This window comes from Leptonychotes weddellii, chromosome 3 (assembly GCF_054177405.1).
Source record: "Leptonychotes weddellii isolate Sample4059 chromosome 3, ASM5417740v2, whole genome shotgun sequence".
Lineage (NCBI taxonomy): Eukaryota > Metazoa > Chordata > Mammalia > Carnivora > Phocidae > Leptonychotes > Leptonychotes weddellii.
In genome coordinates, this window is record NC_138371.1 from 159,226,542 (window position 1) to 159,241,141 (window position 14,600).

At 37.7% G+C, this 14,600-nt stretch overlaps 1 protein-coding gene across 1 annotated transcript in view; it reads left to right on the forward strand.

Annotated features, from left to right (window-relative positions):
* Positions 1-14,600, forward strand: part of GPC5 (glypican 5) — a 1,215,201-nt gene that overhangs the window by 31,839 nt on the left and 1,168,762 nt on the right. The window contains exon 2 of the mRNA XM_081815097.1: positions 986-1,147. Coding sequence (XP_081671223.1) covers positions 986-1,147 — 162 coding nt within the window. The remainder of the gene's footprint in view (positions 1-985; positions 1,148-14,600) is intronic.

The window sequence follows — 14,600 nt, forward strand, 5'->3', positions numbered from 1 at the left end:
GCTCAGCGGGGAGCCTGCTTCTCCCTCTCCTTCTGCCCCTCCTCCTGCTCATGCTCTCTCTCTCTCTCACTGAAATAAAGAAATAAAATCTCTAAATTTTTTTAAAGATTTTATTTATGTATTTGACAGCGAGAGAGACAGCGAGAGAGGGAATACAAGCAGGGGGAGTGGGAGAGGGAGAAGCAGGCTTCCCGCTGAGCAGGGAGCTGGATGTGGGGCTTAATCCCAAGACCTTGGGATCATGACCTGAGTCGAAGGCAGACGCTTAATGACTGAGCCATCCAGGCGCCCCAGAAATAAAATCTTAAAAAATAAAAAGTACTTTAAATGGTAGGAATTGTCTCTAGCAAGCTAGGTAATGAGTAGAATTTCAGATGGTGGGTTTGGCCCATGGGGATCAAGATCCCCCATTACATTGTTATTGCTGATAATCACTTATTCCACAAGAAGCAGAGCATTATGGGGAGCTAAGAAATCAGGTGAAGCATCTTCATCTTTATTTGATGTATAAAATTTGATTATTTTCCCCTCAGGAAAAATAATTGTTTTAGCCATATTCTTCTGTAAAACATATGTAGATCAAATACTTTTCGCTGATTTAACAAAATAAGCAAAAATAAAAATTTCCTGATTTAGCGCTGTACTTATATAATAGTTTGTTTTCTATTATATGTCTAGTTGTTGTTAATAGTAATTAGTTAATTGAGTGGACATACTTAATATTTGATCAATATGTTAAGAAAATAGTTGAGCAAAGAGTTAATGGTTTAGAATATTTTGTTTCATGGTTGTGTTAATGGACAATACATATATATATTTATATATATATATGTATTTTTAAATAGCAATTGCTCTGGTAAATCAGTTTCTCACATAGAACGTGAGCCCCTTATATGCAGTACTGATTATTAATGCCTGACATGTAACATGTAATGTTTGTTAAATGAATAGGTAATTATTCTAAAAAATACTGTATCTGTTCCAGGACCCGATCTTCAGGTTTGCATATCCAAAAAACCTACATGTTGCACCAGGAAGATGGAGGAGAGATACCAGATTGCGGCTCGCCAAGATATGCAGCAAGTGCTTCAAACATCCAGCTCGACACTGAAGTTTCTAATATCGCGAAATGCCGCGGCTTTTCAAGGTAAATGTATCTTGATTTCTGAAAGTAGGGAGAAGCCTTGTTAGGCAGTTTTCCTCTTATTATTATACTGGGAAAATTGGCTGGGTTTACTTGTCTTTGCATACCGTTATTCTGGTATAAAGTGAAGTTTTAGTTTCTTCTAACCCTCAGAACTTGTTTCCGAGGTCATCCTTGGGCATAAATACTGAGTTGGACTGGGGAAACTGTTACGTTAGTGAAATGGTCCTTGGAAATATATGCCCTTCTAGGGTCCTTCCAGGGCCCCCAGTATTCTGACCTACAGTTTTACTTCAACATGGATGGACATAATTATTAGATTTTAGTGAAGTATTCCATAAAATAAAATCTCATTGCTTTTAACTGGATAGTTATAGATTTGTTTTTAAAAATATGATTTGAAGAAATATTTGTCGAATTTTTCCCCCTGCTACCTCATGTGGTTTTCGTAAGAACACCAGTGTAATATATCAAAGTGCAGACAAGTCTGATAAACAGTAAAATAGGACATATTAATTAGATATTTAAGGATCAGCTAAGACCAGAACTCAACCTTAATTCAAACAGTATGTTCAGAAATAAAATAAGTGGGTTATAAAATTACAAGGCACATTGGAAAATAGATTATCTTTTTCTTATTTTAGTCATCATCTCTATAAAATTCCTTATTACTACAATAAAATAGCTTAATTTATTTTTCTTTTTATAAAGCATTAGCTTTTCTGTATATGATTAGAATGAAAACATCTAGATTACACTACTTTTCACAAATTTATTGCTTTTGTTCAAAGCAAAATATAACTTGTTAGTATTCCTTTTTCTTAAGTATATTAATGTCCATCTATTTAAATAATTTGTGCTTTGTTTACATGCATAACTAAAGCACAAAGCTGATTAATTTTTAAAACTATGCTCATTAAATAAAATAAGTACAATAAATCAGAATAAAATTTAAGTTGAGATGAAATGTAGTTCATGATGAATTGATGATTTTTTTTGTGGAAACTGACTTACCAGATTTTTTTTTTTTAAAGATTTTATCTATTTATTTGAGAGAGAGAATGAGATAGAGAGAGCATGAGAGGGGGGAGGATCAGAGGGAGAAGCAGACTCCCTGCTGAGCAGGGAGCCCAATGCGGGACTCGATCCCGGGACTCCAGGATCATGACCTGAGCCGAAGGCAGTCGCTTAACCAACTGAGCCACCCAGGCGCCCTGACTTACCAGATTTTAAGATGTTATTATTTTAGTGATTTTTTTTGGATGTCTTAGAAACAACCTTATTTCTGTTATGGGATATATTCATGTGAAATTGTTGGAGGAAAACATATTGATATGCTTTTTAAGCAAAAATTTGTGATTTCAACTGGCTGAACCAGAACCAGAAGACTTTAACTACTACACACACAGAGTGATATAATGATTTTGCCTCATGAAAATGACAACATGCACAATATGGATAATACATTGTAGTGATAAAGGGACAGTGAATAAACCAGTTTGACCAGAACAGGGATGGGGAGTGTGGTGGAGACTCATATGCTTGAAAAGGTGAGCTGGACTCACATGGAAGGAGACTTAAAGCATCATCTTGAGTTTGAGAGTCATTAAAGATTTTTGAGTAGGAAAGCTTCATTATGATTTCTCAACTTTTAATGTCAAAACTAAATCCCTTCAAGTAAGAATATTTGGCCAAAGAAGATCATGACCAAAGAAGCCAACTTTTTTGGGTAGCAGTGTTAACTATAGAAGTGAAAGAAAGTGCCATCAGTTGCTAATTTTTGGGCATTCAGTGAATGTTCGTGGAACATTTTCTTCTGCCTTCAAAAGATACGGTAACCTTTCACACTTTGCTGGATAAATTGATCAAGATAGAGAGATAGCGTACGTTATGGAATGCCTGCCTGGCTCAGTTGGTAGAGCATGCAACTCTTGATCTCAGGGTCGTGAATTCAAGCCCCATGGTGGCTGTGGAGCCTACTTAGGAAAAAAATATATATATGTATACATACATATATATATATATATATAGAGAGAGAGAGAGAGAGAATACATTAAGTTCAAATGATTGGGAAAAATACAAAACCTGAATTATTTAGATTTTTAAGATGGGTTCAGGCTGCTGAAAAATTTTGGTGATATTGTTAAAAGTTTGGTGACAACTAAGTAATAGAAATACATGGCATTGTCTCTATCTACCAGAGTGTCAGGTAATTGTATATACATTAAAATTTTTTCTCTTTAATACATTGTGTTGTATTCAATAGGTTGAGTTTTGCTGTTTACTTAAATATTAATCATAAAAAATGAAAATGGTAGGAACTTTCTTAAATATGACTTGTTATAAATTGTTGTTTTCTGCCTTTGTGAAATGTCAAGTTTTATTTAAGAATCCAGAGAAGGCAAGATAAATTTAGAAGAAATTTGCCTAAAGGCTAACTTTACTGGAACACATTCTCTTATTTACCTGCTTTTAATTTAATAAATAGAGTAAGTAGCTTTAGGCTTATGTCCATAAAAAGAAGCTTAAATATATATGCTGAAAGCAATTTGAGAAATCACATTTACTGTACCATAATTGAGCAGGCACCTTTATCAATAAGTAAAATGCCTACCATCTAGTTTTTGTGCCATCAGAATATCTGAAAACAATTCAGTCTTTATTTTTCTAAGAAGAAAGAAGCCAACACATTTTATTGGGAAACTGTCTGCTTGAGAGAAATTTAATGGGGACATCAATTCACTTCTCAAATGTTGTAAGTAGATTTTGCTACGTTTTGATATTTTGACTTTTAAATAGTTCATTTATGTCCTCTGCTCCAACAGTATTAACCTGTTTTTTTTTTTTTTAACTGGTATTCTGGGTTATAGAAGACTTTGGACTGGTTGGCAGTCTAGATGTAGTATGGTTCCTTCTCTCATGGCTTTTATAGAATCCTGTGGAAGCCTGTTTTTGAAGCAATCCCTTGGATGCGGCTGGTGGGAACGATCACTTGGGTCTGTGGATTTAGTGGGCAGGCACATTACTGTGAGATGAAGAAATTGTTAAAGGGAGGGAGGAAACGGTGCTGGCAACTGGTGCTAGAAGACAGAAGGTTATGCTGTATACAGTCCACATTCAGCTCTGGAAGTTAGCCCTGGAAGGTACATACCAGTAGAGTTGGAATCAGCCTATTGGGACAACTCTTCCATTTTTCCTTTGTGGAATTTATTTGTGTTTGTCTCAATCAGATTTTTAAGGAAATCAACAAACAACAAAGCAAAAATCTGTTTTTGGATGTGTCCGTAATTATGACCTGGGGCTTCACTATATCCTAAGTGTAGTCATTCATATAGGATGGAGCATTTTATAAGCTAAAAGGAACAAACTGATATCTCTGTGTCTGTTGCTGTTCATAAATACGTGGTGCTGTTTGCAAAGAGGAATGTTGGCTTTGTCACAGTGCAGACAATAACTGTTCTTTATTTTCGGGGCTTTATAATGCTCATGAATAAAGCAGAATAGCCTGAAATAATGCAAAAGAGTTTGCTTCCCTTCAGCTCTTTTACTCTGAGTGTGGGGTTGCTGGCTTTAAAAATATTTTGGAAATATTCTTCATAATGTTTTATTTATTTGTACACTAAAGTATGGTGTGACTCATGAAGAAATAGAGGAAGTTGACAGAAAATATGTCATCTACTGTAAAAAAGCAACTCATGCAGTTTTCAAATTTTTCAGTTTTTTAATCTCCATTCAAATAAGATGCTGCAGTTTTTTTTTTTAATTGAAAACTACTAAACAAAATTTTCAGCATCACTTTCAAAAATTAAAAGGAAGGAAAAAATAGAAAAAAGAAGGAGTATTTGGCAGAACACTAATGGAAACTTGTGTTTTGTTGAAACGTTGGGAAGGTAAGGTTAAAAAGCTACATCTTTCCTTTGAGATGCACTTTTGCCTATTTCTCTTATCTTACAGTAGCTTATGTATTTCTAAAATATATGGTAGATACTAAGTCTTTCTTCTGGAGGTTTCCAGTTTTATATATGGCATTTAAAAAGTGTACATTATTACAAAAGACTGAGTGCTAAATGGTGGAACAGGAAAGATTTAACATTTTTATTTATGATTTCATTCTCTTGGCTGATTCAATTTTCATTTCTCCATTGTAAGTACTTGAAAGATTGGCAAGCTTGTTCTCGTGGGTTGAGATGTGAGATTTAGGAATTTAATAAAAAATACATTCCTATTTTTAATGAAATATAGGAATATGTTCAAAATTAAATATCTTATTTTAAAAAGTAGGTGAATTCAGAATGAGAATGTAATTAATGGATTTTCCTCCTCACACTAACAGATGTTAGCTACTGGGAAGTGTGTAGCTAGTGTGTAGCTACTGTAAACCTAATGTGAAGTCGAAGGCACCTACATCTATAGTCAAAGGCACAAAGATATAGTGAATAGTGGAATATATATTAATGTATAGGAGAGTGGAGAGATTTATATAAATGTTATTAAGCATGAAGTCCATGAATCTTATTTTATTCACTTCAGCTATGCTTTGACAAAGCTGGATAATATTTAAAATTATTCCTTGGAAGAGCCTTCTGTGGAAGGATAAAGGAATAATACTGTTTTTGACACTGAGAATTACCTGATCAAGAGTTCAAGTGTAAGAGAACGAGTAGCCGTAGGCTGGCAATGTGGAGGAGGCTTGGTTTTCTCCATCTCTAACGCCTAGTAAATATAATGAACTGAACTGCATGGATAAACGAAGGAATGAACAGTACTCAGCAGGAAGATGGTTCTGAAGTAAAAATGACAGAGTCCCTCCCTTTCTCATTCCTTTCTCTCATGTGTTCCTCTCTCAATGATTTATTCTCGCTGTGGAGTACCTACTAGGTGCCCGCGCTGTAGGGTGCTTGGGTCGTAAGTGTCTAGACCTTCAATCTGTTTATTTTTATGGATTCCTTCAGACTTCTCATATGCCAACATCTGGTTATTGCTTTTATGAACTAGCAAGGTGCACATGATGGTGTCTCTGTCAAGGCATCAGGAACGTGATTGCACAATTTTCCCCCTTCAGTTTTAGGCAGCGTGTGGTTTAGCGTGTTATCTCAGACAGCCGCTATGATGCAATTGGTCTTTATCCAGCTGTCTTTTATCTCTGAAATGTTAAAAAAAAAATTGTTTTTTTTGAATCTGTGTCAGCAGGCTGCTCTTAATTCTGAAAATGGGTAATTTTCCTGTATTCTAGATAAAAGTTGCAAGAGCTTAAATTACTCTTCAGCTGGAAGTAAAGCTTGCTTGGCATGCAGCATTATCGATAGTGGAAATAATATGAAGTATAGACTTAAGATCAGGTTTACTCTGCAAAATTTAATTTTTACACTTTAAGAAGTAAACTTTCAGTTCTTTTAATTCTGACTGACAATAGGTTATGATAATATCACCATTGCCATGGTGATCTCACCTAGAAAGCACAGTAACCTGCTCATAGTAGGTGAAACAATTCTTTCTTGATTTTATATTAAACACATTTTAAGTTAAATCTTTTCAGTGTGAGAACTGCACATTTATTTTCATGAAGATAAATTAACATTTCATCAGATTCTTTATCATTTTGTTATGTTCATATTAGTTCAATCTTACTTTTGCATAAGGGATCGCAAGGGATGATTTTTAAAAAATTTTTTTTTAAAGATTTTATTTATTCATGACAGACAGACAGAGAGAGAGAGAGAGAGAGGCAGAGGGAGAAGCAGGCTCCCAAGGAGCAGGGAGCCCGATGCGGGACTCAATCCCAGCACCCTGAGATCATGACCTGAGCCGAAGGCAGACACTTAACCATCTGAGCCACCCAGGCGCCCTCAAGGGATGATTCTTAAAAGCTACCTCTGTGTTGAGTAAAGGACAGGACACGTAGGAAGTTACAACTAGCGATGTTTTTGAAATTTGTCTGTCCCTCTCCCTAACTCTTATTCGTCCATGTAAAGTGATTTATAAAATTTCTCTTTATAGGTACATTCCTAGGACATTTGTGCATTCTCCTTTTGGTGGCCATCTCAATAATTTCCACAATATTTTTGTACTTCGAAGCTTTAGTGATCATACTTCAAGTCTCTGTGGGCACGTGTTCCCCTGGGGTTCATAGCAGGCACGGGACTGGGGCTTACTGAACATGCGCATTGCCAGCTTCACGGCGTATTGCGGAATTGCTCTTCTAAGGAGATGAACCCGTTTAAGCTCCCGCAGGCGGTTGCTGTGCTTTGTTGTTCTACTTCCTTCCCAATAATTAGTATTGTCAGAATTTTGGAAGATTTGCTGAGCTGATAGGTATGAAACAGTATCTTGTTTTCAAAATGAGTGGTTCCCTGATTAGGGCATTTGAATGTCTTTTTGCAAACACATCTTTATTTTTTGTGTTATTTTCCCTTATGATTATGTCCCATGGAACTGTATACACACTGCGGGGTTATATACCCTGTTGTTAGTGTTTTGCATGTATTTAAGAGGTTTTGTTTTTAGGTACAAAAAAAAAAGATTTTATTTATTTGAGAGAGACAGAGAGAGAACGAGCGGGGGTGGGGGGTAGGGGCAGAGGGAGAGGGAGGAGCTGACTCCCTGCTGAGCGCAGAGCCCAACATGGGGCTCGATCCCAGGACCCCAAGATCATGACCGGAACTGAAGGCAGACGCTTAACCAACTGAGCTACCCAGGTGCCCCTAAAAAATCCTTTTCTCAACTCTATTGAGATGTAATTGTTCTCCCTCTGCCTTATTGTTAGAGCCCCAATTTTGGAGGGATGATCACCCTCAGTGGCAAAGTGCTCAGGGTCAGTGAGCTCTGCTGCAGCTGTGGGGATGGCACAAGCTAGAGTGGGGAGTGTGCGGGTGGTGGAGCAGCTCTGAAGGAGGGAATGCCAAAGGAAGTGAGCTGAAGTCCCCTTAGAGGGCTGACAGTGGAGACAACTAATTAATAGTGAAGCCAGTTTGCATGACGGTACTGCTGTTTTCGTTTCTAGCCCTGTCTAGATTTTGCCTCCGGAAAGGGCATGAGTGGTGGGGATCCGTGGTTGAGCACAGGTCATAGGGGATTCATTCATCCATCCTGCAGACACTCATGGGGCCACCTCCACTTGCCAGCGTTGTTTTAATTGCTTGGTGTACTTCAGGGAATGAAACAAAAATCCCTATTCCCACAGTGTGCATTTCAGCCAGGGCAAGTAGAAAATAAATATAATACAGGTATAAATACGTTAGGATGAATTATGCTTTGGGAAAATGTAGCATAGAGCAGAGGGCTGGGGAGGAACAGTATGGAAGATTGCAGTCTTAAACTGGATCGTCAGGAACGTTGATGTCGGAGCAAAGGTTTGACGAAAGTGCAGGGGTTGGATATGTGGATGTCTGGGATAAAAGCTTTCTAGCAAGAGGGAGTAATCTGAAGGTAGGAATGGGGCTCAAATGTCAGAGGAATAGCAACAAGGCCATTATGGCTTTGGGGGCCTCGGGGAGTGGTTGGAAAGTCAGTCATAGAGGCCATAGGTGCTGATCATGTAGGGCTTTTATTCTGAAACGGAAGTCTTTGCCATCGGTGTGGCTTGATTTGAAAAGTTATTCTCTCTAGTTGCCCAGGGGCACATACACCCACCTTGTAGAGGAGCAAGGGTGCACCTAGGAAGCCAGTGAAGAGGTTGTTAAGATAATCCAGAAGAGGCATTGTGGCGACTTAGACCCAGTGCTGGCCGTGCAGGTGGTGAGAAATCGTCAGATTCTGGGTAGAGTGTGCTCATCTCGGGGCCCTGGGCATGGTGGGAAAGGAACTGAGGCCAGGATGGGGTCGACTGCAGTAAACTGCACCAAGGGTGTCACGGAGGCGAGTTAAAGATGCTGAGGCAGTAGGATGCTTTCCACTGGGACTTTGGAATCTCTGAGTCTGCTGGGAGAGTTGGAGTGAGAGAAACTGTCATCTGTTTCTAAAATTCTCAGTGGAAGAGGGACTTTGGTGGACATGACAGGACATTCATTGATTATCTGATGGAGGCTAATCTTTCTGTTTTGTTTTTAAAATCACTTGATGGAGGTATGATGGACACAGAAAGCTGTACATGTTTAATGTATGCAGCTTGATGAGTCTGGAGGTAAGTCTACATCTGTGAAACCATCACCGCAGTTTGTGCCATAAGCATATTGGAGGAGGCTGGTCTGTGACACAGGGTTAAAATAGCAATGGTCTCTTGGGGCGCCTGGGTGGCTCAGTTGGTTAAGCGACTGCCTTCGGCTCAGGTCACGATCCTGGAGTCCCGGGATCGAGTCCCGCATCGGGCTCCCTGCTCGGCAGGGACTCTGCTTCTCCCTCTGACCCTCCTCCCTCTCATGCTCTCTGTCTCTCATTCTCTCTCTCTCAAATAAATAAATAAAATCTTAAAAAAAAAAATAGCAATGGTCTGAAAGAGCCAGGGCATTTCCAGCTGCTTCCTGTGATCTGGCTCTGTGAAGTGGCAGGGATGGTGTTTCTGTAATACCGTATGTGTAAGTATGAAAATAACATTAATTTTGATAGGATAACTCACGATTGTACGTAACAGAACATATTATCAATATTTAGCATAATTTAAAAGTGAAGGGCATTATAAAGAAATAACACACAAATAAGTAAAAATGAGTTGCTTGAATCTGGTAAATGAGCTTTGAGCATTGACAGGAGAAAGCATGTAATAAGACAATGCTTAATAAAGTTGCATAATAGTAATTATGGTCAAATCACGAGTTCGTATATGAGAAATTTATCTTAAGCTTATTTTAATTATAAAAGATACCGGTTACATAAAATTGAAACTAAAGTTCTTTATTAGTCAATAACCCATTAGCAAATAAGGTTCTGTGATGAATTTAAGGCTCTTAGGACTCAATTTTGAAGTCTTGGTGGGAATTCTCATAACTTGAATAGCATCATTGCCATTTACCATTTTTATATGGTTCAAAAATGAACTAAGTTCTGTTTACCAAACACTATCAATAGTTATCAGTCATTTCAATAATATCTTCTTATATCATTTCTTATTTAATTAGAAATGCTTGCAGTTCATGTAATTGGAATTATTTCCAAATTTAAAATTTTTAAATAGTGTGATAATTCATTGTAAATTATGAAACATAGTTTATTAGAAATATAAAAGCTTTTTTAATAGTGAGGTTTTTTTCTATAGCCTTGGGTGAAGAGAAGATTAAGATGAAAATATTAAACCATCATCCGTAATACTTAATTGGTAAAGTGGTAAAATATAATAGAAAATAAGATACCTTCCTTTCCTCACACCAATAGAGGACTTAAATTTTATAGCCATTTCTCAATGTAGCTGTTCATGATGGGAAATTATCCATGCATATCTCCATGCTTTTAGCATAAAATATATCTAGCAATAAATGGAATATATATGCTATAGCTTTTATGCAGAAGGCAAAGGGCTTGAAATGGCATCTCAAGATCCAGAGAGTCATAATAGTAAATAAAGGGTAATTGTTGGATAGCTATGCTGTGTTCCTTTTATTCCAGGGTAGTTCTGCCTGTGGGCTAACTTTTGTATAAACAAAGATAATTGAACTTTTGCACCTTAAAGGATATTGTTATCTTGTACTATTTGTTTGCCTCTATCCCCTCAGGGTATAAAGTTGACTTGAGTGTTAATTTAGGAAACATACTCATTTTTTTTTTCTTTAAGTAGGAATCAATTGAAGATCCTACATAATGAAACAAACATTGGTTGTGGGAAAACATTTGTTGTGATTGGGCAGGCAATATGCTTGGGTTTCAAAACAAGGGTTTTAAATTCGGACCGGCTAGGTTTGAATCCTATCTTAAGATTTGCTGGTGGGGCCTCAATTTCTTGGCTTCTAGGCTGCAGTTATTGGGGATTGATTGAGGCAATCCCTGTAAAGTAGCTATCATAGCGGCTGGTACATAATAAACACTCAGTGTATGTTAGCTATTCCTTCTTCCTTTATTCATGGTATATTTCTTTTTTTTTTTTAAAGATTTTATTTATTTATTTGAGAGAGAGAGAATGAGAGAGAGCACATGAGAGGGAGGAGGGTCAGAGGGAGAAGCAGACTCCCTGCCGAGCAGGGAGCCCGATGCGGGACTCGATCCCGGGACCCCAGGATCATGACCTGAGCCGAAGGCAGTCGGCTTAACCAACTGAGCCACCCAGGCGCCCCATGGTATATTTCCCAATATTTGATGAGCAGCAAAACATTTCAGGGTAAAAATTATCTAATGGTGTTTCTGGATGAGTGTGATGGGGGGTGGCGTAAAGTTAGTTGTCACATTATGGGAAGTGCTGTACTGGACCAGGCAGCAGAAGGGCCTTGTGATCCAAACTCCTAGATCACTCTTCAGATTCCTACACCTGATGGGGTTGCCAAGAGTCATGTTGCAAGGGCTGGTGGTTATGGCCAAACATGCTCTCTCTATTGGTAAAAGCAAGCAGTGAGAACAATTATTTGGTGAATAATAATAGTACATCTTAAAGCAGGCTTTCCTGCTGCTCAGCTGGTAGTCAAATGAATTTTCCAATTTCATTAAATGGTATTAAATTGTAATGTTTTGACTCTCACTGTAGTAGAAACTGGTATGAGCACAGAAATCTAAGCTTTTACTAAAAGAGTGGTGCAAAGGGACAGAATCCATGGCAAATTATTCAATGGCTTAACGAAAGCCTTAATCTTTTTTTTTTTTTTTAGATTTTATTTATTTGATAGAGACACAGCAAGAGAGGGAACACAAGCAGGGGGAGTGGGAGAGGGAGAAGGAGGCTCCGCACTGAGCAGGGAGCCCGATGCAGGGCTCGATCCCAGAACCCTGGGATCATGACCTGAGCCGAAGGCAGACGCTCAACAACTGAGCCACCCAGGCACCCCACGAAATCCTTAATCTTTATAGTGTCCTCCAAATGAGACTGTCTTCACATACGAAAGGCTTTCAATTTTTGATATCACTGATTCATTCTGGTCACTTTGGTCACCTTCAGGGATGTTTGTAGTTTATGTTGGCATATCCTTTATTTTTTTTTTTTAAGATTTTATTTTTTTTTAAGTAATCTTCTATACCCAGTGTGAGGCTTGAATTTACAACCCCAAGATCAAGAGTAGCATGCTCTGCTGCTCTGTCGACTGAGCCAGCCAGGTGGATTGGCATATGTTAACACAGTCAAGCCTTTAGATCATGTATTTGTGAGTTATTACATAGAACCACTAACTTCAAATTGGTCCTTTCATGACAGCATGGGAAAATTATTAAATAAATGCATAGCCTGAAGAGCGATGTGAAAGGTTTTGTGGTTAGTAGAATATGATAAAAACTTAATCTAAGATCTAATTGAACTACTTTAAAGGCCTCTGTTCATTAAGATAAATTTTATTTTGGTTTAAATGTTGCTAATCACTGTTCCATAAAATTATGTAACTGTCTGGTACTTGCATTTTCTCTCCTGAAAATGTGAAATTTTATCTATTTATTTATTTATTTATCTATCTATCTATCTATCTATCTATCTACCTACCTACCTACAAGGCATCTTAGAGGGTTTCTTCTCTACATGAGGAAAGACAGCCTGGAGAAAGATGGGCACTTACAGCCTCTGGAAAGTACGGTTTGGGAAAAGGGTCAGAGGAGTGGGGCAGAGGTGTCCACTGGTTCAAGAAGGAACAATACATGATATGTTTATGTTCTAATTTTAAAAATCTGGGTTTAACATGCTTACTTTCTAGCTGTAGTCCCAGGGCAACACTTTAGGATGATCTAGGCCAGCTGCTTAATTTGTTTTTATTGCAAATCTTCAAAGTAGGTTTAAATTAAATTATCTATGTATTTGGCAACTCTTACTCAATATATTTAGTATATTTGTTATTTTAATGAGATCATATATTTTGAATGCAAATTAAGGATATATTTAACAATTGCTAATCTACACTGGTACAGCTATTCTGGAAAGCAACTTGACAATAGTTATTTAAGATATATGTTCTTTCTCTCTCTCTTCTTTCTGGTTCTTCTAATGGTTTGTATATATTGGAAAATTTTTTAGAGACTGTTTAGGAACACGTAGAAGCATGCTAATTAAAGTGTTTGTTGTAGGGGCGCCTGGGTGGCTCAGTTGGTTAAGCGACTGCCTTCGGCTCAGGTCACGATCCTGGAGTCCCGGGATCGAGTCCCGCATCGGGCTCCCTGCTCGGCAGGGAGTCTGCTTCTCCCTCTGACCCTCCTCCCTCTCATGCTCTCTGTCTCTCATTCTGTCTCTCGCAAATAAATAAAAAAGAAAAAAAAAAGTGTTTGTTGTAATAGCTGGGAATTGAGACAACCTGGGTGATTGAGACAAAGGTTAGGAAAATGCATTATGCATCAGTAAGAATAATCAACTGGATAGATACATGGTGACACGGATAGACTTTAAAAACATAAGGTAGAATGAAGAAAGGAAACAAGAGAATGAGGTATATAGCACAATTTCATGTATGTAATTTAAAAATACATGTACCAAACAATTGTATATGTTTTACTGGAACACATGCAAATCAGAGTTTACATTGAGTGCATTAGAACGATTGTTTAAGGGTATATAATTGTATAACTTACCATCCAGCTGCATAAATATTAAGAGATGTGGGGGATGTGAAGAATAGCTAGGAAAAAAAGTGAAAGAAAATTTAATTATCTAGGTTTGAATCTACCCCAAAATGTATAGGGTCTGTATGCTGAAAATGCTGTTGAAAGAAATCAAACAACCTGAATAAAGGGAGAGATTTACCATGTTCGTGAATTGATGATGAAGCTTACTACATAGTTACAGTAATTGAGAGTATAGTATTGGCAGGAAGGATAGACCCATAGAATAGATAGGATTGAAAATTATGACTGCTTTCCAACAGCTTAAAATCTATTGTGGAAAATAGACAAATGATGACCTTTCAGTGTGCTATGATGGAGTTAGGGTAAGATCTCATGTAGAAAAGAGATCTGATTGGATTGCTGGGGAAGGAGGCTGGGAAAACAGTCCTGAAAACAGCAGCTTCACATCAAGAATAAGGGTCAGGGATTCCTGTCCTGAGAGAGGAAACAAGAGTCTGAGCTAAAGGGCCCACGAGTCTCTCCTAAGGTCACAGCCAAGTGTGGTAGGTAGGAAGTGGTGGGAAGTCAACCTGAGGATGTGTCATCCCTTCCAGTTGTTTTAATTCTCCATCAATCTGTTGTGTCTTCTCTCATTCCTAGTTTTGCTTCTCTTTTCCTACTTTCTTTCCTTATCCTTTCCTTCCTCTTATGCTCTCATTTCTCTCCCACTTTCTCTTTTCTTTAGTTTCCTCTTTGTCTCATCATCTCTGTCATAATCAGGGTTTTGTCCATGTTTATGCTACTTTTTTTCCAAGAACATTTTTTTAGATATAGTTACCCTTTATCTTTTTGTTTTTAATAAGGTCTAATC